The sequence below is a fragment of the Budorcas taxicolor genome, chromosome 19, assembly GCF_023091745.1.
Source record: "Budorcas taxicolor isolate Tak-1 chromosome 19, Takin1.1, whole genome shotgun sequence".
NCBI classification, from domain to species: Eukaryota; Metazoa; Chordata; class Mammalia; order Artiodactyla; family Bovidae; genus Budorcas; species Budorcas taxicolor.
The window spans coordinates 23,193,426-23,220,521 of NC_068928.1; the positions used below are offsets into that span (position 1 = coordinate 23,193,426).

General features: G+C 43.7%; 3 protein-coding genes and 2 non-coding genes across 7 annotated transcripts in view; 1 reads left to right on the forward strand and 4 right to left on the reverse strand.

Moving 5' to 3' along the window:
- The window catches only part of SMG6 (SMG6 nonsense mediated mRNA decay factor), a 199,441-nt gene extending 197,504 nt beyond the window's left edge, over positions 1–1,937 (reverse strand). For 2 of the 3 annotated variants that reach the window (XM_052657343.1, XM_052657345.1), the window contains exon 1: positions 1,770–1,937. In XM_052657343.1, coding sequence (XP_052513303.1) covers positions 1,770–1,857 — 88 coding nt within the window. In that variant the 5' untranslated portion in view covers positions 1,858–1,937. Of the gene's footprint in view, positions 1–1,511; positions 1,604–1,769 lie in introns of those variants that run through there. The other variant, XM_052657344.1, reaches the window with a different exon arrangement.
- Positions 1,938–2,095: 158 nt separating this feature from the next.
- Positions 2,096–16,740, forward strand: SRR (serine racemase). The gene is made up of 8 exons (XM_052657965.1): positions 2,096–2,109; positions 11,936–12,107; positions 13,723–13,849; positions 14,035–14,138; positions 15,169–15,288; positions 15,416–15,490; positions 15,973–16,182; positions 16,503–16,740. The coding sequence occupies exons 1-8, from the start codon at positions 2,096–2,098 to the stop codon at positions 16,701–16,703; spliced, it is 1,023 nt and encodes a 340-aa protein (XP_052513925.1). The 3' UTR covers positions 16,704–16,740.
- On the reverse strand, positions 15,522–25,822 carry TSR1 (TSR1 ribosome maturation factor). Its single transcript, XM_052657964.1, has 15 exons — positions 25,706–25,822; positions 25,416–25,519; positions 24,870–25,089; positions 24,619–24,753; positions 23,836–24,260; positions 22,939–23,098; positions 22,403–22,560; positions 21,950–22,146; positions 21,056–21,218; positions 20,586–20,696; positions 19,307–19,439; positions 18,080–18,196; positions 17,558–17,698; positions 17,377–17,451; positions 15,522–17,249 (listed from the first exon to the last, which is right to left on the reverse strand). Exons 1-15 carry the CDS (start codon positions 25,800–25,802, stop codon positions 17,071–17,073), a joined length of 2,415 nt encoding a protein of 804 aa, XP_052513924.1. The 5' UTR covers positions 25,803–25,822; the 3' UTR covers positions 15,522–17,070.
- Positions 19,086–19,178, reverse strand: LOC128065751 (small nucleolar RNA SNORD91 family). Its single transcript, XR_008201128.1, has one exon. It is a non-coding gene; the product is annotated as a small nucleolar RNA SNORD91 family (small nucleolar RNA).
- LOC128065752 (small nucleolar RNA SNORD91 family) lies at positions 20,353–20,446 on the reverse strand. Its single transcript, XR_008201129.1, has one exon. It is a non-coding gene; the product is annotated as a small nucleolar RNA SNORD91 family (small nucleolar RNA).
- Positions 25,823–27,096: the final 1,274 nt, after the last annotated feature.

The following is a 27,096-nucleotide window of genomic DNA, read 5'->3' on the forward strand; positions in this document are numbered from 1 at the left end:
TCTCAGCTCCATCGTGGTCTCTTCTGCCTCTAACATTTTTTATCAGGTGGTTGAGTCCTTTTAAAATACTAATGGGGGAAGAGAGAGAAAATGAGGGGTATGCATAGAACAATCCACAGTTCTGAATATCTCTGGAGAAAAGTCTGCAACTCCAGTCACTGAACTTGGCCAGGACAATCCTCTTCTTGAGGCTTTCAACTACCCAATCGCATACCTCTGGTTGAAGCAAACAGGAAGCAGTTCCTTTCACACTCTTCATCTCCACTCATGCTCACTAACTCTCTAACAGCAGCCAGTAGAGCCATTTCAAGGAAACACTACTCAGACTATCATCATTAGAATACTGAGACTAACTGCTACTATGATGATGGAATATGAGAAGGAAAAAGTTCCATAAGGGAGCTTTCCCTGGAGGATGATGGAAGTATTGTGACATGCTCTCAAAACACCAAGGACCGGGGCACTCAAGAAGAAAACTGGACTTCAGAAACCACTCTCCAGGCTCCAGGAACTTGCAGAATGACAGATAAGCAAGTATCAATTTTCTGATCAGTTACCTTTAGCTGTTAAGGGGAGAGTCAACTGTAAATAGCCACTAAACTGTTCAGTGAGGGAAGAAACAGGACTTCGTGAGATTACAGAGTATTCAAAATGGAATGCTATAGAAAATTCTAGTATTGTTCTGTTAACACCAGTGCAAACAAGCTCGTAACAGGGGTCACATGCTCCAGTATTTACACCCATAGGTGTTAACAAAATTGAAAAAGAAAAAAACCAAAACCCTGAAGTTTAAGATACCACTTCAGTATTTTCCGAAGTTTAAAAGACTGCTTCATTCATTTTGAATAAATGTAAAGCTGTCTAACTCCAGAATAACTCACCCTCAGCAGCCTTTGTAAGCTGTGGGGAGGGGGTGGGGGGCAGAGAAGAACCACTACCACTTTCCAGAGAGGAGAGAGAAAACAACCCGAATAATCCAATTCAGATGGCCAAAGAAAATCAATTTCACAAACTTCGGCTGTTAGCCTGCAGAAACAGAACTACCATTCCTAAACGAACTCCCCTGACTAACCAAGGAGAGATGAGACACTAGAATCTTCCCCGATGTTTTCCCAGTGTGGCTGGAGGCTTTAACTTGCAAGTTGGACATTCTCTCTGATTTAAAAAAAAAAAAAAAAATGCTCCCACACATGCCAAAGCCAAACCAGAGTACAATCAGCTTTCTGAGGTCCTGGATCCCTCCGGTGGCGCAGCCTTCAGAAGCCTGCCTTGCGGGAAAAAGTTCAGCAAGGAAATCCCAAGCTGTTGAACCTTTTCTTCTACAAGTCTCCAGCCCCTTCTCTCCAAGGGGAAATAAGAAGAGGCAGGCCTGCGGCTGACTCCTCGGGGAACCATACACTCCGGGGGCCCTCCTCCCCTAGACCCCGGCGCCCAACTCCTTGTCGCTTCCCCCGACAGCTGGGAACCCACGGGCTGGTGTGAGAGGGCCGGGGCAATGGGGAACAAGTCACCTTCGCCGTGAGAAACGGGGTAGAAACACGAACGGTCTGGGCTCTCCGGGAGGGGCCGGAGGCGGCGGAGCCCGACCCTACACCGGCTCTCAGGCTGGTAAGGGAGGGGAGGGCCCGCCCAGCCCTCGGCCCCCGCCCCCAGTGTTGGGGGAAGGGGCGGGGGCTCCGGAGCACCGCGGACCGAGCGGGGAGGAGGCAGAGGAGGAGAGGGAGGCGGGGCGGGCAGGCCCAGCCCAGCAGCTGGGCGGCGCGACTCACCTCTGCTCCCGGCCTGTGGGGCCAGAGTGGCCAGTATCCCTCGCAGCTCCGACGCGGAGATCCGGACACGCTCCAACCCCTCCGCCATCTTCGCGGCTGCTGCTACAGCTGCAGCTACTCCGCCAGCGCCGCGCGCGCAACCAGGAAACCACGACGGCCGGGCGGCGCGCGCGCGCGCTCACCCACCTCCCACCCTTTTCCCCTCCCCGTCCCGCTCTCCTCCCCAAACGACGGTGGCCGCACAGGGAGGAAAGGCGCCGAACGCACGCTCGGTCGCTCCAGAGGGACAGCTGGGCGGGGCCGGCGGGCGCCGCGCGTGCGCAGAGATGTGGTCAGAAAGGTGAGTTGAGGCTGGAGTTGGAGGCGCGGTGCCCGGGATGTGAGGTGAGGTTAGGCCCGGCCGAGTCAGGCCGAGCGAGGTGAGCGTTCGCGGAGGTGACTGCTTTTGCTGTCGTGGTGGCCGTCGAGGACACCGGTGCCGGCATGGGGCTCGGAGTCTGCCCGGGCCTTCTCCATTCGCCTTAGGCCAGGGTCTCTTCGCCACAGGCCCGGACTGGCGCATCGGGCTTTTACTTTGGGACCTTAAAGATCTTGGAGGGTAGTTACTATTGTGCCCCCCACCCTTTTTTTTAAAGGTGATGGAACTGAATGTCAGGACCATAGCAGATTGCCCAGGATGACACAATGGATAATGGCCAGAGACTTAAAAGTCTTTTCCTTTATGGCAGTTTATATCCCAAACTTCCTTTTTTTTTTTTTCTAATACAGTATAGATGGCTCTTGCTTAGGGAAGGGTTGTGTGGAAATAAGTCAGGAGGTGTGATGAGGCGATTTGGGAATTTGCTGTATCACTGTGAAGTTTTGGAAAAATTACTTGACTTTCCTGGATCTCAGGTTGATTTCTTTTTGTTTTTGTTCCTTTTTCATCTTTGAAATGTAACTGGTATTTTACTGTTTGTTCCTGAGCCTGTGTTCAGAACTGGTGAAACTCCCTCTTGCAAGGCTGCCTTCCTCCACCTTTTGCTCCTTCCCAGTGGCACACAGCTTATTGGACCTCTGCACCATCAAAGAATAGTTACTAGTTACTCCTTAGACTGAGTGGGCACAAAAGATGGGAACAATCTGACAACTTACTCAGTTGCTATTAGGTGGCAGACCCTTCCCCTCCAGAAGGCTAAACAGATGGAAGAAGTCAGTAGACCAGAAAAGAAGAATGCTTGGAGTGGACAGAGCAAATGGCATGGCAGGCTTTAAAAACATGAAAGGAATAGGAAAAAATATTTAATTCGATATCACAGTGAAATTGGACAGAATGTTGGAACAGTTTTGTTTTGTTTTTTAAGATGAAAAGTGTGAACAAAGCTTCCCTAGGATAAAGATGATCGCCAAATTATTGCAACCGTTTCAGTGAACTGCAGATGAGATATGCCAAAAGTTAAAACCAGCTCAAAAAAATTTACCAGAATTCATAGGGGAAATGTAATAGAAAGGTGGCCAAGTGGTAAAGAATCCGCCTGCCAGTGCAGGAGATTAGGGTTCAATCCCTGTTCGGGAAGATCCCCTGGAGTAGGAAATGGCAACCCACTCCAGTATTCTTGCCTGGAAAATTCCATGGACAGGGAGCCTGGTGAGTTACACCCCAGGGGTCACAAAGAGTCAAGCACGACCAAATTCCATGGACAGGGAGCCTGGTGAGTTACACCCCAGGGGTCACAAAGAATCCAATACGACCAAATTCCATGGACAGGGAGCCTGGTGAGTTACACCCCAGGGGTCACAAAGAGTCGAACACGACCAAACACACGCACATTGAGAGATGAAGGAGACATGGAGAATGGATCCAGAAAACTAAGAATCAAATACGACTTCAGAAGGTAATATTCAGAAGAAAATTTACTAATTTGATGGAAATTTTGAATTTAAAAGTTAATTTCAACTCTCAGATTTAAAGGGTTAATGAAATACCAGGTAAAAATAAATGAAAAAACAACCATATTTAGACCTGTATCACAATGAAAGCTCAGTTTAAAGAATTAAAATACGTGCTAACATATTTAAGATGTATTTTTTTAAACTAATTGCAGAGCAAGATACAGAGTATGGTTCTGAGAGCAGCAAAACCATTTATTGCAAATATAAGTTTCTATATATATCAAAAAGGATGTGGAAAAATACATACCAGACTTTTTTAAAATGGTTGCCTTGGGAATTCCCTGGCAGTCCAGTGTTTAGGATTCCTTGCTGTCACTGCCGAGAGCCCATGTTCAATCCCTTGTCAGGGAACTAAGATCTCACAAGCTGTGTGGTGTGGCCAAATAAATTAATAAGTAATAAGCTACATATTCAATAAAGTTAGAAAATAAAAATGGAAGAAATGAAGATAAAATCATAAATTAAGGAAAAAGAATAAGACTTGGTAAATCAAAGCACTCATTCTTCAGAAATAAAGTAGACATTATATAATAGACACATTTCTGGCAAAAATTTTTAAAAATCTAAAAGACATCCTATCAAATGCTTCATAGGAAGTGCAAACTTAACTCATCAGATTTCTGATTTTTCTCCTAAAATGTTCCTTTACCAGCCTTATATCTCAGTAAATTATACCACCATCTAAGTCGAAACCCGGAAGTTACCTTCCTCTCCCTCAGTAACCCCATTCAATCCAATATCAAGGTACGTTTTTTCTATCACTGTAGTAGACATGTATGGAGTTTATAACTTCAATATTTTCCCTTTTTTTCCCCTAAAAACTGCCCCTTACTCTCACTGATAGTACTGTGTCTTTTGTTTTTTCCTTTCTTTTCTCTTTTGCTGCTTCCCTTTGCTCCTATTTTTCCCTCAGGTATATTTCAGGCAATCATACTGTTTGGTTCACATCGTCAACAAGGCCTTTCTCTTTTTTCTTTTTTTCCTACATTCCAGTTCCCACTCATGTTCCTTCCCTCTTCAGAAGCCACTCTAATGTGTTTGATGTATGTCCTTTGAAAATACATGTATCTTTGAATAATATATAATATTGTTTTGTGTATCTATTTTAAACATACATATTTGATATTGTATTCTAGAAATCATTGTTTCTTTTTCATGTTTTTGTAAATACTTCTAACTATTGCATGGTATTCTCTTAAATGACCTCATACTCTTGGCCACTGGTCCTAGCCCAATATGAGCCAACCAGAGTCCCTACCCAGAACTTTTTAAACCAAAACTAAGAAAACGAAGATCATGGCATCTGGTCCCATCACTTCAAGGGAAATAGATGGGAAACAGTGGAAACAGTGTCAGACTTTATTTTGGGGGACTCCAAAATCACTGCAGATGGTGACTGCAGCCATGAAATTAAAAGACGCTTACTCCTTGGAAGGAAAGTTATGACCAACTTAGATATCATATTGAAAAGCAGAGACATTACTTTGCCAACAAAGGTCTATCTAGTCAAGGCTATGGTTTTTCCAGTGGTCATGTATGGATGTGAGAGTTGGGCTGTGAAGAAAGCTGAGCGCCGAAGAATGGATGCTTTTGAACTGTGGTGTTGGAGAAGACTCCTGAGAGTCCCTTGGACTGGAAGGAAATCCAACCAGTCCATTCTAATGGAAGGAATGATGCTAAACTGAAACTCCAGTACTTTGGCCACCTCATGGCCCTGATGCTGATGCTGGGAGGGGTTGGGGGCAGGAAGAGAGGGGGCCGACAGAGGATGAGATGGCTGGATGGCATCACTGACTCGATGGACATGAGTTTGAGTGAACTCCGGGAGTTGGTGATGGACAGGGAGGCCTGGCGTGCTGCGATTCATGGGGTCGCAAAGAGTCGGACACGACTGAGCGACTGAACTGACTGAACTGAAGAAAAAAAGAAAACCCCCTCCCAGTGTGGAAGCCATAAAATGCAAAACACAGGAGCTGTCAGCAGCTCTGTGTCCTGCCATGTGGAACCAGCTGGTCTGCAGTGAAAAGAGTGCAGCCGACATGCAGAAAGCAGTGGAGGCGAGAAACAGTAGGTCCTGGAAAACCTCCAAGTCGCTGGTCCCACTTGTTCCTAATGTTCCATATTCCTGCCCTTTCCATGGTTCAACTTTTCTGGATTCCATGAGCCAATAAATTCTCATCGCCTCCATCAGGTTCAAATTGGGGTTCTATCACTTGTAACCAAGAAGTCTAACTGATTATAATCTCCAAAATGTGTGTGTGTGTGTTTAATTGTAAAATACATGTAACATGAAATATACCATCATGACCATTTTTAAGTGTACAGTTCAGTAGTGTTAAGTACATTCACATTGTTGTACAACCAATCTCCAGAACTGTTTTCATCTTGCAAAACTGAAACTATACCCATTGAACAGCTTCCCATCCCCCTGTCCTCCCCAGAGCCTGTTAAAACCACCATTCTGTTTTCTATCTATGAATCTGACTACTGTAGGTACCTCACATACGTGTAACCATATGGTATTTGTCTTTTTCTGATTGACATTTCAGTTAGCGTATCCCCAAGTATCATCCATATTATAGCACAAGTCAGAATCTCCTTTTTTAATGCTGAATAATATTTCATTGTGTGTATATACCACATTTTGTTTATCCATTCATCTGTTGATGAATACTTGGGATGCTTCCACCTTTTGGCCATTGCAAATAATACTGCTATGCACATAGATGTACAGATATGTCTTTGAGACCCTCATTGACTTCTCTTGGGTATGTACCCAGAAATAGAATTGCTGAGTCGTATGGTAATTCTAATTATGGGAGGAACTACTATAATATTTTCCACAGCAGCTGCACCATTTTACATTTCTACCAACAGTGCACAAGGACTCCAGTTTTTCTATATCCTGTCAACACCTGTTATTTTCCCATTTGGGTTTTTTATTTTTTAATAGTAGCTATCCTCGTAGGCATAAGGTAGTATCTCATTGTGGTTTTGGTTTGCATTTCTCTAATGATTAATGATGTTGAACATCTTTTCATGTGTTTGTTGGCCATTTGTATATCTTTTTTGGAGAAATGTCTATTCAAGTCCTTTGCCCATTTTTCAGTTGTTTTTTCCAAAATGTATCTTGAATGATTATTTTTCTCTGCCTCCACTTTCACCATCAAAGCACCTGTTGTGTTTCATGTGGACAACTGTAATATTTCATAACTGGATTCCCTGATTCCAACTCTTATCTCCTTTTCATTCATAACAGTGTAATGTAGCAAGTGACTTTTTGTAAATATGAATTCTTACATGTCACCTGCTCAAAATTCTCCAGTGACATTTTTTTGTCAGAGAATAGTGGATTTACAGTGTTGTGTTTCTGTGGTACAGCAAAGTGAATCCGTTATACATAAAATATATCCACTCCTACATTCTTTTCCCAGATAGGTCATTATAGAGTATTGAATAGAGTTCTCTGTGCTATATAAAGTAGGTCCTTATTAGTTACCTAGTTTATATATAGTAGTATGTATATGTCCATCCCAGCCTCCCAATTTATCCCTCCTCCCTACTTTTCCTCCCTGGTAATCATAAGTCCAATGACATTTTATTACTCTTAAAAAAAATTCCGTGAGTCATGGTCCCTTATGATCTAGACTCTGCCAACTTCACTTTCCTTATCTCTTATCACATTTCCCATTGATCACATTTTCAAATACATTGATCCTTTAGTTCTTGGAAAATGCCAAGCTCTTTCCCTCCTTAAAGCCTTCACATATTATTATTATTCCCTCTACCTGAAACACTTTCCCCACTACTCTGCCCATTCATCTTATAGGTCATAATTTAATTTTACTTCTCAAAAAAAAGCTAATTATTCACAGAAAAATTAAAATTCACTTCTACATAGGGGGTCTTCATTGACCTTCACTGATCTAAAATAAAGCCTTTCAATATACTATCCTATCCTAATACACCTCCTTAACACTCAGTTATTGGCAATACATGTTTAATTGGATTATTTATTAAGACACCTGACCAATACATTGTAATATTTATGAGAAGAGGAACAAGTCTACTTTTCTAATACTGTCTCCCCAGATCAAACAGTATCTGACACATGGAAGATGCTCAGCATTTGTTGAATGAATATGACAGATATGAAAAACTTAGAAATATTAATATGTACAACTTTATACTAATAAATTTTAAATGAAGTGGTTTTACAAAAAAAAGATTATTGAAATTAATTCAAGAGGCAATGGCAAATCCATATAAACCAGTAACTGAAGTCACTGAAAAGTTACCAGAGGTATGTTTATAAGGTAAAGGCAAATTCTTTGCAGATGGCATGATTGTTTAAACTGTAAAACTATTAGCTATAACAAGATAATCTGGTAAAGTATTGAATTACATGATAAAAATTGTTAGTTTTCATATACATCATCAGTAAGCAGTTTAAAAATCTAAAAAATGCCTTCTCTCAAAAGCAACAAAAGTATGTTGCATTTAGGCATAAATTTAATCAGGTCTATACAAGGAGCAAATAAAGTATGATAACTTTACTAAGAAACCTAAAACAAAAGGACTTTACTAAATTAAAAGACATCCATTGTTAATGGATGTGGAGGTTCAACATTTTCAAATGTTAGTTATGACCCCAATTCATTTGTACATTGTACAAAGAAATTTCTGGCAACCTTGGTAAAGGATTTCTAAAGTTCTTTTGGAAGAACTGATATATGAGAAAAGCCAATAAATTTGAGAAAGGGAAGAACATAGTAATATTATTAAAGGAATTGGCAGTCTAATCAATGGAACAAAATCCAGAAAAGCCCCAAGCATTAATAGAATTTTAATTTTTTATAAATGTATTATATTTCACAGGAAAATTATTCAGTATAGTGTGTTAAAGATTTACAAAAGAAAAAGTGGCCAATATACAGAGAAAATGTTTGTCACTTGCCGGGGTCCAGCCCCCGCAAGATCCAGGGACACCGGAAGGAGAAACGGCATCAGTGATTGATTTAGAGAGAGATAAGGAAAGAATGTTGAAGATAAGAAAATAGAGGTGAGAAAGAGGCTGATAATCTTTTGTTTATATAGAAAGCCAATAAAACTCCAAGACAGGGAGTTTGCCCTGTTCACGGAGGCCACAGGTGCCCTCCCTGTCTCCCAAGGGAGTGAAGACCCAGAACATCTTCCTGTTCAGGTCTTAGAAACCCCGGGCAGGTAAGTGAACGCAGGGAGCCTCTATGCTCCAAGGGATCAGCCTGAAAAAGAGTGAGAGGGAGAGAGAGAATAATTGACACGGGGAGACCAAGTTGCTTCGGTGAGCGAGGCCCAATAGCTTTATTTTTAAAAGGTACTTTTATGCTTTGCCTTATACATAGAGGGAAATGAAAGATGCAAGGTCGTACAGAGTCAGCCCAAACATTCCAGCAGTTTTGCCCTTATTGAAACCAGGATTTTTTCTGCAAACCTTTCCCACAAATGATGTTGTATACATTATCTTCTCGCCTTGGAGGCCTGTGAACATTTTATGACCCTCTTTTGATAAAGGCTGCTCAACCAGAAAACTTATTTTCCCTCAAAGTGTTTTTTCTTTATATTTCTAATCTATGTCAGCCTCAGAAAATGCCAAACAGAGTTACATTTCTCACAGAGCAAAGGTGCAGTGAGTTGCAAGAAAGAACCAATTAGCTCAAAAGTCTGATGTGGTTAATTTCAAGGCTATACTTGTTTTTCTTACATTCTAACTGTTAACTAATGCATTCCCAGGTGCACAGTGGATAAGAGATATGGGAACTTAGCAACAAGCATTGGCTCAATAATGAAATCCTACACCAGCACTACTCTAATAACTTTTAACTCTTTGAAAGGCTCTATGCTTTCCATGCCTCTCACAGTTGGGAGGCTGTAAATAATCAGGCGTAGCTGCCAGAGTCTGGATATACCTGCCAAGCAAGCTAGAATGCTAACAGAAGGGGTTTGATTTGAAACATTCCTCTCATGTCCAGGAGACTTATTAGCTAGAGCCCTAAGTTGATTTTCTCCAGAGAAAGGTGGTCGGGGATAGCCCCCTGTATGTCAGGAAAGTTGGTGAAAGACACAAGATAGTAAGACAGATTCTGGTCTTCAGGTAGATGGTCGAGAAGGCCCAGGGAGACCCTTGAGTCCTGAAGCCTTGCTTAACAGTTCTCTTCCACATGACCTTTGCCATGGGTGGGATCTCCCATGCTGGCTCCCGGCAGTCACTAGTAATTAAATCTAAACTACTAGACATATTTCAGTAAATTGACAGATAAAAATGATAAGGGTAAAGGAAAATAGTCATCCCTCAGAAAGTGATGATGGGATATAAATTGACATAATCTATAACTCTTCTGATCAGTTTGGCAGTAGGTGTCAAATGCCTTAGAAGTATGTATGCCTTTTAGTGCAAAATGTCACCGGTGGAATCTACTCAAACCATGTATAGAGATAAAGATATTGCAACAAGTCTGTTCATTACATCATTATTATAGCAAAAAAAAAAAGAGGAAAATTTAAATGTTCAACAGGGTTATGTCAAACTATGGTATTTTTGTAAAAAGAACTAGTGATTTAAAAACTCACATAAGGGCTGATGTCTCACTGGTAAATAATCCATCTGCCAATGCAGGAGACGTGAGTTTGATCTCCAGTGAGGGAAGATCCCACATGCCATGCAGCAACAGTGCCCGTGTGCCACAGCTACTGAAACCTGTATGCCCTAGAGCCTGTGCTCCAAAACAAGAGAAGCCACGGCAGTGAGAAGCCCGGATACCTCAACTAGAGAGTAGCCTCTGCTCCCTGCAATTAGAGAAGTCTGTGCAGCAACAAAGAGCACAGCCGAAAAATAAAAATTTTTAAATCTTTCTTAAAAAGTCATATAAAATATCAATTGATAAGCTAAGGTTCATATTCCTAATACTGTCTGAAAAAAGCAAGTTACCAAACCTGTCAAAAAAGTTTTGTCTGCATATATATATATATGGGTCTGGACAGAGAGACACCAGAACTTTAGTAGCAATTGTCCTTGGAGAGGAAGCAAATTAAATTGTCTTTCTATTGAATATGCATTGCCTTTGTTAAGGAAATAATCACAATAAAAATAGTGAAAAGTGGAAGCTTAATGCAGTTACTGGAAATTATAATTAGGAAAACTTTGAAGAAAGTGAGCCAAATGGAAAAAGGGTAGATGAAATACTATCTTTGGCTTAACTGTTACATGCATATTGAAAAAACAGAAGGAAACACAGAAAGTGAATTTATTAAGATGGTAGGATTGTAGGCGTTTGTTCCCCTTGGTAAATTGTGAAATATTTTTAAAAATAAAAATCTGTAGCAGATTTTGAAACCAGTTTATTTTAGCTTCACAACAATGATGAAAAAGTAGAGACCAGTGGCAGTAGCAACAGATGGATGGTATAGGTGAGGACTGAGTTTTAAGTCTTCCAGAATCTCCGGGAATCAACTTTATTTCCTATAAAGTTTCAACAGAAGAAACTTATACACCAAAAAACTCAGCTTTGAGAGATGTTCCCTTATGCAGAAATTCTGCTGCTGCTAAGTCACTTCAGTCGTGTCCGACTCTGTGCGGCCCCATAGACGGCAGTCCACCAGGCTCCACCATCCCTGGGATTCTCCAGGCAAGAACACTGGAGTGGGTTGCCATTTCCTTCTCCAGTGCATGAAAGTAAAAAGTGAAAGTGAAGTCGCTCAGTTACAACCCCATGGACTGCAGCCTACCAGGCTCCTCCATCCATGGGATTTTCCAAGCAAGAGTACTGGAGTGGGGTGCCATTACCTTCTCTGGCAGAAATTCTAGAACCCCAGTAATGAAGATGGCTCCCACATTAACACCACAGGCTGAATCTATTTTCCAGTGTTAGCATTTTCTTTCTTTGTTGTTTTTGTTTTTGAGTGTTAGTTTTCTGAGTTTAAGATTCACAGCAAAACTGCTAAGAAGGTACAGAAATTTGCCATATGCCCCTTGCCCACACATATATAGCCTCCCTCATTATTGACATCCCCCACCAGAGTGGTGTATTTGTTACAGTTGAACCTGCATTGATAGACCATTACCACCAAAGTCCATAGTTTACATTATGGTTCACTCTTGGGGATGTACATTCCATGGGTCTGTGCGTTTTCAAAATCTTTTCATTAAATATATCGTCTAGGCTTGCTTTGACCCCCTTCTTATTCTTGGGTTACAGAACCATGTGTGATCAGTACTGCATCTCCTTTGCTGATGTTGAAAAAGCTCATGTCAACATTCGAGATTCTATTCACCTCACACCAGTACTAACAAGTTCCATTTTGAATCAAATAACAGGACGCAATCTTTTCTTCAAATGTGAACTCTTCCAGAAAACTGGATCTTTTAAGGTAACAATCCGTTTTGATAGTGTACCATGTTTCTTTTCAGACCACTTTCACATATAAATGTATATGATCCTCCTGACCACCCAGTGAGGTAGGTAGAATTAATGTCTTTTTATAGCTAAAGAAAGGGTTGTCAAAATTTTCCTTTGGTAAGTCCTGGTTACTTAGCATCATAGTGTTCCGGAGAGCCACTTTTACATTATCTCAAAATTCCTTATAATTAAGGTGATCACATACAGCTTACTGTCCAAATTAGGACATGTTTGGGGATGAAAAGGGGAACTTCTAATGACAGAAAAGAGAGCACAGTTGTCAACTTGGACACCTGTGTTGTTGTGTCCAATGACTTTGCAACACGATGTGTGATCACGCTGTATATACCCAAGTTTACGCATTTACTTGCTATGTGTTTATACATTATGAATAAAAAAGGTCTAAACCTGGCTCAGCCCTCATATAAGAAGTTTTTTCTTTTTCTGTAATATATGTCAGGGCCTCTCCTTTGCATAAGAATAGGTTTCTGTGTTTCTTCATTATCAGAATTTTCTGACCATTAGTTGAACTTCATTCATTAGAAGGAACTTCAAGATTCATTCAAGTAAAAACCTGAAAGCTACATTTTGGACTGTGTCGAGAAGTATTAGTACCTGTTAAGTGGTAGCCTTAGGATATCATGTATTTACCTTTTTTTGGCACCCATTAACTGAGAACTTTTAAACAATACAGAAACTTCTATATTTCCTTGCCCTTTGCTTTGTCACGGTTTGTTCTTCATTTGTCACACATCAAGCACATATTTTCACTACCTATACCAGGTGTATGTACTGGAGGCCTTGCCCTACACCCATACTTTCAGGGGAAGACAAAAGTAGGTTGATGACAAGTGTCTCACAGAGATACAGAGAATTCGCTAGCCATCCAGTGGTTAGGACCCTGTGCTTTCCCTGCCAAAGGCCCAGGTTGGATCCCTGGCTGAGGAACTAAGATCCTGCAAGCCATGCAGCACAGTCCAAATAAAAAGATACACAAACAAGGAACAAGGAAGCCAATGGAGTACCTAATTTTGCCTGGGAGAGCAAGAAGTTTGAACCAGGTGATGTTTGACCCAAGTTTTATAGGATGATACTTTTAGCCAGATCAGGGAGTGAGGGAGAGAACTACAGGTAGAGGCATCAGCGTGTCAAGAAGTAGAGGTGTGAGCTAACCTGGTAGGAAACTAGCAGCAACTTAAGATGGCTAGGACACTGATATGTTAGAAAGTAACATATTAAGTATGTAGGAAGGCTGCAGCTTTTAAGGAGTTTGTACTTTTCTCACAAAGATAGGCAATCAATGAAGAAGGTAACATTTGTTTTTAAAGGGTAATTTTCATAATCTAGCGGAACTATTAGATGAGAATGATCCCTGAGGCAGCATCAGCTGAGATTCAGAAACTCCCGGTTGAGAAATTAAGCCTCACCAAGGTAGTGGCCAAGATGAACATGAGATATTTAGGAGGTACAACCAATACAATTTACTGGGTATGCAGCGTTGGGAGAGAAAAATCTAAAGCTGGTGGGGTTTTTTTGAAAAGGAACATTTAAAACAAATGGATTAATTCACCATCCCTCTTTTCCAGATTCGTGGTGCCCTTAATGCAATCAGAGGGTTGATTTCTGCCCATCCGAAAGAGAAGCCCAGAGCTGTTGTTACTTGCAGCAGTGGGAACCATGGCCAGGCTCTCTCCTTTGCTGCCAGATTGGAAGGTGCTTTACTAATTTCCAGGGTCCTGAGTAGGGTCATCAGAGGAGTGGAAAAGGATCCTTAACTTTCAGTGAGATTGGTGATAGCCATGGAAATAAATTTCCCAGCCCGATTACAAGCGAACAGAACAGAGATTTCCATCCTAAATTCTGATTTGTACTGACTAAACGTTGTTTCTCCCTCCCAGGGATTCCTGCTCATGTCATAGTGTCGGAAACAGCTCCCAACTGTAAAAAACTGGCAATACAAGCCTATGGAGCCTCTATAGTATACGGTGAACAGAGCGAAGAGGTAAGGAAGAATGTTCAGCACCACCTTAGCAGCGGTCAGTCATGTGAGACCTCTCTACCTCACTGGGTGCAGCTTCCAGTCTCCTTTTTAAATGTTGGCACGCCCCTCACTCAGATGATCTAGTTATGGTCTCCTAGTTTAAAACTTCTAACTCTAGTCCTGACCTTTACTCTTAGCCCAGACTTGTATATTCCCAATTGGGTGTCTTAATAGTTATCTCAAACTGCCTAAAACTAAACTCATTTTAATACTGTTCCACCTTCCATCTCCCGCATATCAGTAAATGGCAACTTGTCGGCCCAAAATTCTCCAATGATTTTCCACCTCATATACAGTGGAAACCAAAGTGTTTTTTTAAACAAACTTAAGAAATCATACTGTATTTTTTCAATATTTGGCTGAGATGGGTCTCAGTTGTGGCATTCAGGATGTTTGATCTTCGTTGTGGCATGTGGGATCTTTAGTTGCAGTATGCAAACTTTTAGTTGCAACATGTGGGATCTAGTTCCCTGACCAGGGATGGAAACTTGGTCCCCTGCACTGGGAGCATGGAGTCTTAGCCACTGGACCACCAGGGAAGTCCCAGAAACAAAAGTTCTTGCAATCACCTGTGGCCCAGATGAACTGGCCCATTACTACTTTTCTGATCTCATCTTCCACTGTTATTGTCCCCCAAACACTCCACACCAACCACACTAACTTAGCAGTTTCTCAAAGCCAAGCACTCCTGTTCTGTGGTCTTTGTACTTGCTGTTCCTTTCTCTCTGGAATATTCTGTGGAGACACACAGGACTTGTTCATTTTCCTCCGAACCATGTAGACATAGCATGTATTTACTTATATCCCACCCCATCCCACCATATTAGAATGTAACTCCACTGAGTGCAGGCGCTATTTTGTTCAGTCACATCCTCGGTGCCAGAACCAAGTCTGAGAACAGCAGCCAATGAAGTGTTAAATGACTGAATCTAACTTGTTGGGGACTTCATTAAATACAGATAAAGTAAGCTAAAGTAATGTCCTCTTTCAGGCCAGAGAAAATATTACAAAAAGAATTGCGGAAGAAACAGAAGGCATTATGATACATTCCAACCAGGATCCTGCAGTGATAGCTGGGCAAGGGACAATTGCCATGGAAGTGCTAAACCAGGTAACGGCTTAGTCGTTTAGCTGCCAGTAATGCTGATGTTTGGCCACAGAACCAGTCCTTTCATAGGTACATATAAAACTGGTTATTAACACGCCTATTCTAATACTTTATATTCTTTTCACTGCAGGTTCCCTTGGTAGACGCATTGGTGGTACCTGTAGGAGGAGGAGGAATGCTTGCTGGAATAGCCATTACAGTGAAGGTGAGAGAACAGCTTCTGGAGGACTCCCCACTTAAGGCACAGAAGTTTATTTTGTATTACAGTACATTGTGAATACTTGCTCAACATTCCCCCCAAACTGCCGTTCCTTCTTATCATCCCCTGGCACTTGAGGTGGAAGGCTCTGCTTTGCATCACTGCCCTCTTCTTAATGAAAACTTTACAGCACAAAAGCCATTTCAATGAGTGGCACCCTCACAGTCCGTTGAATTCCATCTCGCCAACTTACTATCCAGGTCAGGAACTACTCCTTTCCCAAGTCACCAGCAGAACCAGCTGTGATCTAGGCAACTGAAGGCCAGAGTAGAAAACAATTTAAAGTGCTTAAAGGCCTTATTTCTATTACATAGATTAAAAGAAAGGCTCTTGGGCAGAAATGTGTTAACTATACCATCTGTTTTATTGCAAGCATGCAGGCAAAATGCTGTGTCTAGTTGTAAGGTATCTAATACTCCTCTTCCTAGGCTCTGAGACCTAGTGTGAAGGTATATGCTGCTGAACCCTTGAATGCAGATGACTGCTACCAGTCCAAACTCAAAGGGGAACTGACCCCCAACCCCTATCCTCCGGAAACCATAGCAGATGGTATCAAATCCAGCATTGGCTTAAACACCTGGCCTATTATAAGAGACCTCGTGGATGATGTCTTCACTGTCACCGAGGATGAAATTAAGGTGAGGCTCCAAGAGGAAAGAAAACAACGAAAGAGTGGAGCAACTTATTAGGCAAAAACCTTCCTGTTGTAAATGGCAACTAACCCACAAGGGAACGTGACTAGGTGATTTCATAACATGTGAGAGGGTGCACTAGACGAGTGTCAAGACAGGGAAGCAAGTCAGAATGAAAAAAGCCCTGCCCTTCACTGGCAAACACAAACAGGAATACTCAGACTGGCCATACACCCCCGTTTGGCCTTTAAGCATAGAGGCCAACCAGCTAGGCTCTTTCCCCCTTTTCCTGTGTCACTAATTCTTACTCCCTTCTGTACCGACAGCATGCAACCCAGCTGGTGTGGGAGAGGATGAAACTGCTTATTGAACCTACAGCTGGTGTTGGAGTGGCCGCTGTGCTGTCTCAGCATTTTCAAACAGTTCCCACAGAAGTAAAGAACATCTGTATTGTGCTCAGTGGTGGAAACGTAGACTTAACCTCCCTAACTTGGGTGAAGAAGCAGGATGAAAAGGCAGCTCCTTAGCAATCTGTTTCTGTTTAATAGGTGCAAAAGGAAGAAAAGGGACTCAAGTGTCTAGACACTTGGAAATTTTGTCTCCTGGTCATTGTCAAGTTCCTATCTTCCCCTCTAAAACAGCCTTCAAAACCCTAATGGAGAATGTGTATTTCAGTAAGATTTAATGGTTTTTTTTTTTGGACTAAGTTGAACTAGAAAAACATCCATACTTAACTGAAACACCTTCTCAGGGCCAAGAAAAGTCTTCTGCACAAAGGAGCAGGAGCCCTTAAGTAGGCTTAAGTAGAAAGCACAAACTGGGCAATCACAACCTATAGGCTCCCATCCCTAGAGTGCTCACTAGTAGCAGTGAGACAGCATCCCACTGAATCCATTACTCCATGTCCACTTCAGGCACTGTCGAAGAAATCTCACTTTTCACCCAGGGGACTGGTTCTGGTACATATGGATCGTAAGTCCACTTGGGGAAAACTCTCTTATAAAGATTCATCAGTACTGTGTCCTGAGATTTTAGCTTCCCGTCAAAACTGCACTTCATGTGACCGTGAGTACCTAGAATGAAAACAGAATGAACTGGTCATATTAATAGAAAACTTTAAAGCAGTGGTCTCTTAACCCAATGGTCGTTTAACAGCACTGGGGAAGTCTACACAAGCTCCCAAATCGCACATTCTCTTACCTAAAGGCTCCTTGATGTGGCCCCTGCGGCCCCATTTTGTTCTCAGTTCCACAGGTTTAAACCACAGTACATCCTCTTAGATAAAGAAACATACAGAAGACCAGGATGAAACACCTATCCATAATGTATAAACCCAACCTTCATCCCACAAAGGCAACTGGATCCCCTCTGTCACACCTACCTCTGTTGAAAAACATGTAACGCACCACTGCCGTCTTAGTAAAAATTTTGAAAGGATGACCACTCAGAACAACTCTCTTGATGACCATCCTGTCTGGATCCACTGACAAGAGATGGCCTGTGGCAATGAGGCTGTGCATTCCTGAGGGGCAAAGGCAGAGCAGCAGGAGGCTTTTGGTCAAAGCCGTCACTTATTGTCCAGTCTATTTAAAGACCTATGAGAGATCTTGGGAAACCCAGTGGGGATGTACTATGTGGCCCTCCTGGGTTCATGGCCAAGATCACTGATATTCCTGCTGACCCTGTCTGCAGAACCTACCCTAAATAGAGCACCCTGAGCGGCCTCCACCAATTAGCTAAGGTTTGCAAGCAAGATAAAACCCCATTTGTCATCCTGAAATTGGGATAATTTAAAAAAACATCATTACTTTTTCGTTACCATCCGACTCCCAAATTTAAATACAGAGAGCAGTTAATCTTACTAAGGACCTGCAGGCTATTCACCTCTGTGAACTCAACTTACCATTGCTGTTCTGTTTGAAAAGCAGCACAGATGCAGGAGGAAAAGTGATTGGGGCATATACTGTCACCACCAGGGCTGTGTCTGCAGTCAGGAACCTCTGAAATTTATGTTTATCCGCTGCCATTAAAAGAATAAAAACCAGAACATATTTTGAGAAACAATAGGTAATCCAGAGGCCTGTGAAAAAGCTGTATCACTGGAACTCTTAAACTAAGGCAACTAATGTTTCTTTATCCTACTAGTTCTCCAAACATTTTCTGGCCTCTGTACAACTGAAAAATACAACCTTATCCTAGCAGAGTGATTTTTCAAGTAGGAGGCAGTCTTGGAGCTTGAACTGTATTTTGGGGTTTGTCAAAGTTCTCCAGGTGATCCTGATACATATCACCCTACCTCATTTAAGAATCGGTGCTTTACAGAAAAACACTAATTCAACATCTCTTAAGTCTTGAGCAAGGACTGGCAAACATTTTCTATAATCAGATTAAGTATTTTAGGCTTTGTGGCCATCAAGTCTCTCTTCTAATTACTCAGTTCTCACTTAAGCACAAAAACAGCTATAGACAATACATTTTTTTAAATTAATACTGAAAGTTATAGGGAAATAAAAGGGCAATATCAATCCCTCATTTAGACAGAATGGTTGGTGAGCAAAGAAATTATCCAGAGCATCTATTAATACTGCCTTTTCTCACCTTCCTCTGGCCACCGCTGGGGGCTGAGAGTGTGGGTAACGTTCAGAAGCCCTGACATACTGCAAATATCTTCCCACTCTAAAGACTGTAAGAGGACAATCACTTTTTGTCATAGGAGTATCCCTGATCATCACTGACCAAACTCTCATCTAATCTCAAGATCTCAGAAGCCATATACCTCTGCTTTATCCAACTGTGGGCCACCCCCTAGACTTCACCCACTGGGACATCAGATGCCAAGAGTTCCACGACACATCATTTCTTGAAAGCTGCCAACCCCTATTCAACACTGACTCTGCAGCAAATACTCATGGCACAGGAGCCTCAGCACCACACAGTTTGCATCACAGGGATGCTTCAGACAGGTTCAGACATTTTGAATGGAAACATCACTGGCTCCTAAACCAAAGTCTGAAATGCTGTATCTGCACACCCCATCCCCGCCATCCCACACTCCCACCCCCTGCCGCAAAATCAGTCCCCTAAAAGACAGTAAGATGAACAAAAACCCAGAAACTGCCCTGCTGCTTACCTGCAGTGTGCTGAGAGAATAAAGGTGAGGCTCGGAAGCGCCTGAATCCACAGTGGAAGATCAGCTCCTCTTTAGCTTTCACAGGTTCAGTGTTGCCAGGGTGCCGGCTCACCACCATATTAAGTACTGACATCTGGGACCAAGTAGAGAAACAGAACTTCCTATCAGGAGTAGAACACCCTAAAGTAAAAGAAGACAAACCAAACCAGCAGACTGGGTTCACCCTAAGAGCTGACAATACTAATTTATGTTGTTTAGTCACTAAGTTGTGTCCAACTCTCTTTGTGACTCCCTGGACTGTAGCCTGCCAGGCTCCTCTGTCCATGGGATTTTCCAGGCAAGAATCCTGGAGTGGGTTGCCATTTCCTTCTCCAGGGGATCTTCCAGACCCAGGGACTGAACCCACATCTCAGATTCTTTACTGCTGAGCCACCGGGGAAGCCCTATACCCATCTATGGTGTAGTATAAATGATGAAACACAAATCCATCTTTTACCTTCACTAATATCTTGCATTCAAATTGAAAATAAGTTGACTTTCAGAACTTTCATGTCCCTGCTTATACTAGTTGACCTTCCCATGTGTAACATGCAAGGGTTCAACATCTACCACAAAATGCCTACAAGTCACTCACTAACCACACACCGCCAAACCACACTCATTCAAGACACTTCTTGCTTTAACCGTTACTCACATTGACCAAAAGCCAGAGCCTTCTTACACCCCAACCTACATGACTGCTGGCCACCAAGAGAAAAAAGATCTGTACCTTGGCGTCAAAGTGAAAGTCGCTCAGTTGTGTCCGACTCCTTGCGACCCCATGGACTATACAGTCCAAGGAATTCTCCAGGCCAGAATACTGGAGTGGGTAGCCTTTCCCTTCTCCAGGGGATCGTCCCAACCCAGGGATTGAACCCAGGTCTCCTACATTGCAGGTGGATTCTTTACCAGCTGAGCCACAAGGGAAGCCCATACCTTGGCAGAAGCCCTCTTTATTTTTATGGATGCCAATCCTTGACTAAAGTCTGATCTGACAAACATACTTAGGTCAGAGAAGTCTCAGAACCATACAGAGATGACATCACTGAGGTTCATCAGACAGGTTCAGACATGTAGGTAAAACCATCATCGACTTCTCTGTTATCCTCTCCTCACTCATCATAAAGGCAGACTTTCACATCCCAAGAAGCAAAACATCAGCCACATAAAACATTAGGCTGTCAGATAAAACTGGCTGGAAAGTGCGGTAACTCCCGTTTCCCACAAGACACTAACTCACCTTCTGTTCATGAGGTAGTAACGAAAATGCAATCAAGGGTGTGCCTCGCTTGAAGTGCTCAACCACTGAGACAGGGACTTCAGAGACATGAAGTGTGACATACCAGCCAACCTGCCAGGAGAAAGCAGAATATGGTCATGCAGTTATACTCTTACGGTCTCAATAATGATGAAGCATTTCTCCAACTATGTTAACAGTCTCCCAAACATTAATAAAGCCAGTGCTCACCCTCCAAGACTGCCTTGCACAGATGCCTCAACTACCCAGATTAAGCTTTCCCAGTTAACATCTCTGACACCTCTTTGTTCCCAGTATCACTCTGATCAGTACCTCAGTAGCTTCTCTAAATCAGCTGTATGCAGCATAAAACTCATTAAGGTACTCATGCCAAGAGAATGAGTGGGGAGGGGGGACAGACACGACCTCGGCAAATAAGCAAGTTATAGGGATGGACAAAGGAAAGCAGATACTTCAGCTCCTTCAACTTCTTTTTCTTCAATCTCTTTAAAGATGCGTCTCCGGGTATTAATAAAGTTCTGAAACTGAAAGATCCGAGCATAATCTCGAGGAAGGTTTTCCTTTGGATCCCATGGAGATGTCCGGAAGCTCTTAAGGCCTCTGTATTTCTGAAATCTAGAATATAGAGGATATTTTAAAGAAATTCACAGTGACATTTATATGGTGCTACTTAACTGGTTCACTCAACTCACTTAAAATGCCTAAGGCTTAAAATGAAAAAAAAAAAAAAAACTTTTGAACTTTTTAAAATTAAATAAATAAAATGGCTAAGGCTTTAGCTTAAAGGAACTACCTTTCAAAATAATCCAATGGCCTAAATCAGGACCACCCCCTAAAAGAGCCAGTAACAAGTATTTCAGTACCAAACCCCAGCTTCTTAAAAGTATTAACAGTGGCTCCCTGCTGCATATCTGGGAGTGGCTCTTTAACCTGACTAGCAAGGTCCTTGATAAAAGCCTTACCCCTCTAACAACCAGCATAAACTCTGGTTTTAGTGATACCTTTAGAGCAGATAAGATCATCTTCACCCCTAACTCTTTTGTTCTTGCTGTTCTACCCAAACTTCCCCAAACGTTATATACTTTAATCAAGTCTTAGCTCCAAAGGAAGTATATGCTAATTAATCACGAGTGTATTTCTGTAACATTATTAGTCTGTACTACACAGTGTAGAATGTGAATATATACAACTGTTTCCTATATGTCTGTGTTACCTTCCTGTATAAGGTTAGCCTTTGGGAGGTAGAACAATGTGGTTTTTCTTCTTTTATATCGCACTGACATAGTTCTGAGCCATGTAAGTTTTAAATAAAAATGTATTGATTGATTTTGGACTTGTTGACTCACCGAATTCTAGCAGCCACGTCACGAGGGGTATCTACTTCATCTGGGAACATCTCTTCCAGTCTTTGTTGTTTATATTTCTCCAGCATTTTCTCCTCAGCCTCTTCATCCACTTTCTCATCATACAGATCATCACGTACAGACTCTCCTATAGTCATAGTTTCACATTCCTCCTCTTCTTCCTCTTCACTACCCTCATCCTGTAGAATGAAGGATCACAGTTCCTGAGGAAACTCGCATCTTTACACAAGAGGCCACTATGCTGAAATTTACTAGATACACAGTCCAAACCAATATTAACTCTAACAGAGAATGAGTAATAAAACAGAGACTCAGTCTGGCAACTACAAAGCTATTCTTAACAAACAGACCACACATACCCCTTAGGGTCAGGAATGCACCTTGCCTTGCATTGGGAGCTATACACAGAGGGTGCCCAAGGGCCCATTTCCTTACCTGAGACTCCTCTTCCATAAAATCCTCGTGTTCTATATCATCGTATTCATCTCCTTCCCCACCACTTTCACCATCCTCATCCAGAATCCACTCAGCTTGATAACTGGATGTTCCTTTGGGAACCTTCTTCACTACCTTGGAACTTTCCTTCAGTAAGTCTGTAAAAGCCCACATGAGTGAAGTTACACACCTCCTCCTCTCCTCTATGACACAGGATACATTGCTACCAATATCAGGAACTCTGGCAGGCACTTGCAAATTTATTTCAGCTGCCTCAGAACCAGCAATACTAACACGGTCAAACAAGTCTTACAATGAACGGAAGTTATCTACCCGTTCATTAGAAAACAGTAAGTAATCCTTACAGCAAAGCTGTGTCCAGTGTTTCCTCAGTGCAAACTACAGCCTTTGGAGGTAAGAGAAGACAGACTTCCAGTACTTCCTCATCTATGCTACCTTTTAAGGTCCTCACTGTGAGTAGTTAGACAAAACCCACAATTCTAGGCTAGATGAATTTTAAGTTTGCCAATACCAACCATGTGCCTCGCTCAGCTCCTCCTCTGTGGGCCAGGTCTGTTCCCCCTCCATTGGATCTGGGATAACCTCTGTTTGCAAAGATTCTTGTCTATCAGGGTCTGCCTTCATTAGAACCTTCAGGTCTTCCTCCATATCAGCTACAGCATCTGCAGCACAAATCTGAAAACCCAAACAGTTGACAGTCAATTAAGTGTGAGCCAAAAATCTACTAAATCTAACAAATTAGAACGATCTAGAAGAGCACAGTCCTCAAACAGAATAGAAAGCCAAAACTTGTCAGGATTTTTCAAATGGTTCTATTTCCTAGCATTCTAAATCTATAAGTCTGCTTAGCTCTTGAAGCCTTTCATAATCTGATCCCATGCCTACCTGTTTGTTACTCTCAGCCACTGTTATCCTCAGAGTTCAAGAAACCCTTTGATCTATCACTTTGCCTAGGCTCATGTTGTCTCTATTTGCTGGGATATTCTTCCATCTGTTTTCAACTTATAAAACACATTCATCCTTCTCAATACCTGGCACAAGTCAATCTCTTCTGTGAATCTTGCCAGTCTTTTCCTCAACTTCCACTGCAAGCATGTAGCTCAACCATACTTTCTCAATCTTTATTTCACAGGTGTTTGCCATTTTTCTGACCTAATTAAGTTGTCTAAGGAGAGAGACTACATCTGTGTCTATCTATAGACTCAGAGCCAATTGCTATGCAAAGCATCTACAAAGCACTGAATAAATATTTGATACATCAACTTATTTCTAGTTGACTATTGCCTTATTTGACAATTACCTCCAGAGACTAGGATATTTGTCCAAGTGTGTAGCCGTACCACTTTCTCTGACGTTAATTAGTTCTCATCCATGAACGTACAAGACATAGTTTTTAAGAACACCAATCTTACCTCCATTGCTGTGCCTGAGTCCTTTGAGGATCTGATCACTCTCGGATTTAAAGGGAAAGGGTCCACAGGGGCATCTATCTGCTTCATCTGGAAATCACCATGTCCAACGATATGCAGCACGCTGTTTACATTCAGAGCCTGCCCACGAACGTAGCCTGAGATCTTCAAGGTGCCCACCAAGTCACTCTCTTCACTAGGCACAAAGTCAGCAGCATGAGCAAATAGATGGGCACGCCGATCTCGAAAGGCAAGATGCCGCTGTTTTTGGTTAGCCAACTGCCTGAGCAGCATCCCTGCCTCCTGCTGAGTATCTAACAGGAGGAGTTTGTCCTCAGGAAAGCGCCTCTCCACTGCTTTACTTAGCTTTTTTCTGGCATCTATTTGTTTCTTCGGCGGGAGGCTAGAAATCCCTTGGACAGCTAACGCTGTGAGCAAGAGAGAAAAGGTTTCATGACGTTGCTTCACTATATGAAACTCCCCCTCTGCAGTTCACAAACAAGCTAATAGTTTAGTTGTGAGCCCAGACATCACTGGGCAACCCAACACTCAGTTACACTAAAGGTATTCACAATAAAACCAAACTTCATAATCTTCTCCTTTCTCTGGGCAACTGGCAGTCCAGAAATAAGAAGGCACATTGATATATATGACTTGTAAATAATGGACCAAGTTATAACCCCCCAAAAATATCCAGCGTTAGACATAGTATCTGGCAAATTAGAGGTGAACAATAAATGCTAATTCACTTCCTTTCTTGGCCTGCAGTACTTCCAACTCACTTACTATAGGTGGGAAGGCCCTGAGCAAACAGGCAAGAAAGGCAGTAATCCCCGGTGCTATCCCAGCCTTCTAGTGGATCAAGGAGGAACAGGATGGTATCAGCCACTTTAGCCATGTCTAACACAGTATGCAGATCCCCTGGAATAGAAGACAGTCAGTAGGAAAAGGTGGTTGACATCAGGACATTTTACTTACAAAGTATTACCATTAATGCTCAAAACATAATGATAGGAAATATTGTTGCATACGCTAACCTGGCCTTGCCGATGTGAAAAACCACCGATGTTTCAAGCGGGGGCATAACAGCATAAAGCTATGGGTGCTTCCCCGTTCATTCAAGTGTACAGTTCCAGTGTCCCTATCCTGAAGGAGCCCAAAGGCCTCTGGCAGAGAAATCCTGTTGTGCAGGGGCACCACCAGTACCTGATGAGGAGGGCCATCCTTGCTGCCAAGCTGTCTCTTTTCTGCCAAAACCTGAGGAAAGAAAGCATCAGAGAACACCTCAATGTTTCAATACTTTTTGCCAGTACTGCATTTCCAACAGTACAGAGGCCCATCCTCAGCCTCCAGACCAGTGTCTCTCTTGTTAAAAGGTGTCAGGTATGCCAAGGAGGTGGGCAGGAGGTAGGCACAAAGCAAAGAAAGCTATAGCTTGAGTCTGGGCCTGCACACCTGACACGTGCTCTAGAGTTATCCTCCATCTCTGAGCCCTTCCCAGGGTCACATTTTCTAGTTCGAGGCATTACTCGCCTATAAAAGTTGTGAAGCCACACCAGTCCCCTAACCCCCAGTCATCTCACCGCCTCCTTCTTCTGCTTTCGGAGCTGGCTGGCGCGATGCCTCTGGTCCACCCTGCTGAGATCTTTTCTCACCTTCTTGCTTAGGGTTTTCGGTGCTAGACGGCCTGGAAGGATATCAGACCTTTCTGATCTTGCGCAAAGCACTGGCAGGTCAAGAAAGGGGACCCCTGTCTGCCTCCTTAGACCCTTTGCGCGAGGTCCAGGCCGGAAGCAGGAACTCATTCTGGGCACGAAGAAAAGCAGTTAATATCGATTAAACAGCTCTTCTTCCTCCAACCCTACCTTCTTACCTTTGCCGTCTCGCTGCGCGGACCCTCGACCCCGATGCCGCCCGCCTTTATGCGCTTTATTCTGCTGCTTAAGCGGGCCAGAGCGATGGGCCGCCATGCTGCCGTTCACGTGTACCAAGTCACCACTACTTCCGGGCTGAATAGATCGCTTCCGGTCCCCGCCTCGGGGGCGTGTCCTCCCCTGGCGGGGCGGGGCTCCTCGCGATCTCTCGCGAGGTTTATTTACACACACCTCTAGGAGAAACCTCCGCGTAAACTTTTCCCAAGCTGGTGGTCTGCTTTGGGGGACTTGAAAACACCGGATGCGGGCTCGAGGCTTGGGCTTTCAGTTTCGGAGGGCCGATATGCTTCCTTGAGTTCTGATATTTTTTTGCGCTATCATGTTGCATCACTTGGCAAGATTCTCCATTTGTGCGATAGAGGGCTAAGCCGCTCCTCTCAGCTAGCTTTGTGCACGCCGCTCCTCGGTTGGGAGCATCAGGTGTTCTTTGTCACTTTGGGCCACCGTTTGTCGCCCTCAGTTCCCAGGGGGGGCTGCTTAAGCCTACCAAGCAAATCGTGCGGAAGGCGCTTGTCTCACCTCCAGTTTCCGTGCCAGTTCCTCCTGGTCCCAGTTACCCCAACCCGCGCTCCCACGTCCCATGTAGCTGCGAGAAAAGCCAGATGGGTCGTGGCGACCCCTCGGAGGAGGGACGGCTGACTGTGACTCTGGCGCTCTCAGACCCAACCGCGCCTCTGCAGACGGGGGCGGCTGCTCTCCCACTCCTCCACCAACAAGCTTTGCAACGGAGGGCGCCCAGCCGGCAGGGGGATTTAAAGAAACGATGGCGCGCCACCGCCTTCCTCCCAGCCGGGGGACCAACACCGGCTTCCCAGTAATCAGACTCGAGGCGCGGGGGTCCCAGTCCCTCCCGTCGGGAAATCGAGCGTGTAGGAATCACGGAACATCCAGCTGGATGGGGCCAGCTTTCGCAAGAGCGACTTGCCCCTCTTAGCCGCCTGGGGGTGGAGGGGTCCAGGGACGCGCCCCGCCTCCCCAGCCCAGCGCTGTGCAGGGCGGGCGACTGGCGCTCACAATGCGGGTTCGCGCCCTCGGGGCTGGAGCCGGCGCGTTGCCATGACAGCGGCCCGTGGGGCGCGCGCCCGGGCACGCCGCCCCCAGGCACGCGCAGTCTCCCCCCCGCTCGACCCCCCCGCCGTGGCTGAGCGCACCCCCCCACCCCGCCCCCGGCAGTGGGAAGGGGCCGGGCCAGGCTCCTGACGTCTGTGCGGGGCTCGGAAGATGGCTGCGGAGCCCGGCACCGGGCAGTGGCTGCGGCGGCGGCGGCGGCGGCGGGCGGGGAGCGCGGCGGGCGGGGGCTCTGCCTGGCGCGTGGGGCGCTGAGCCGAGA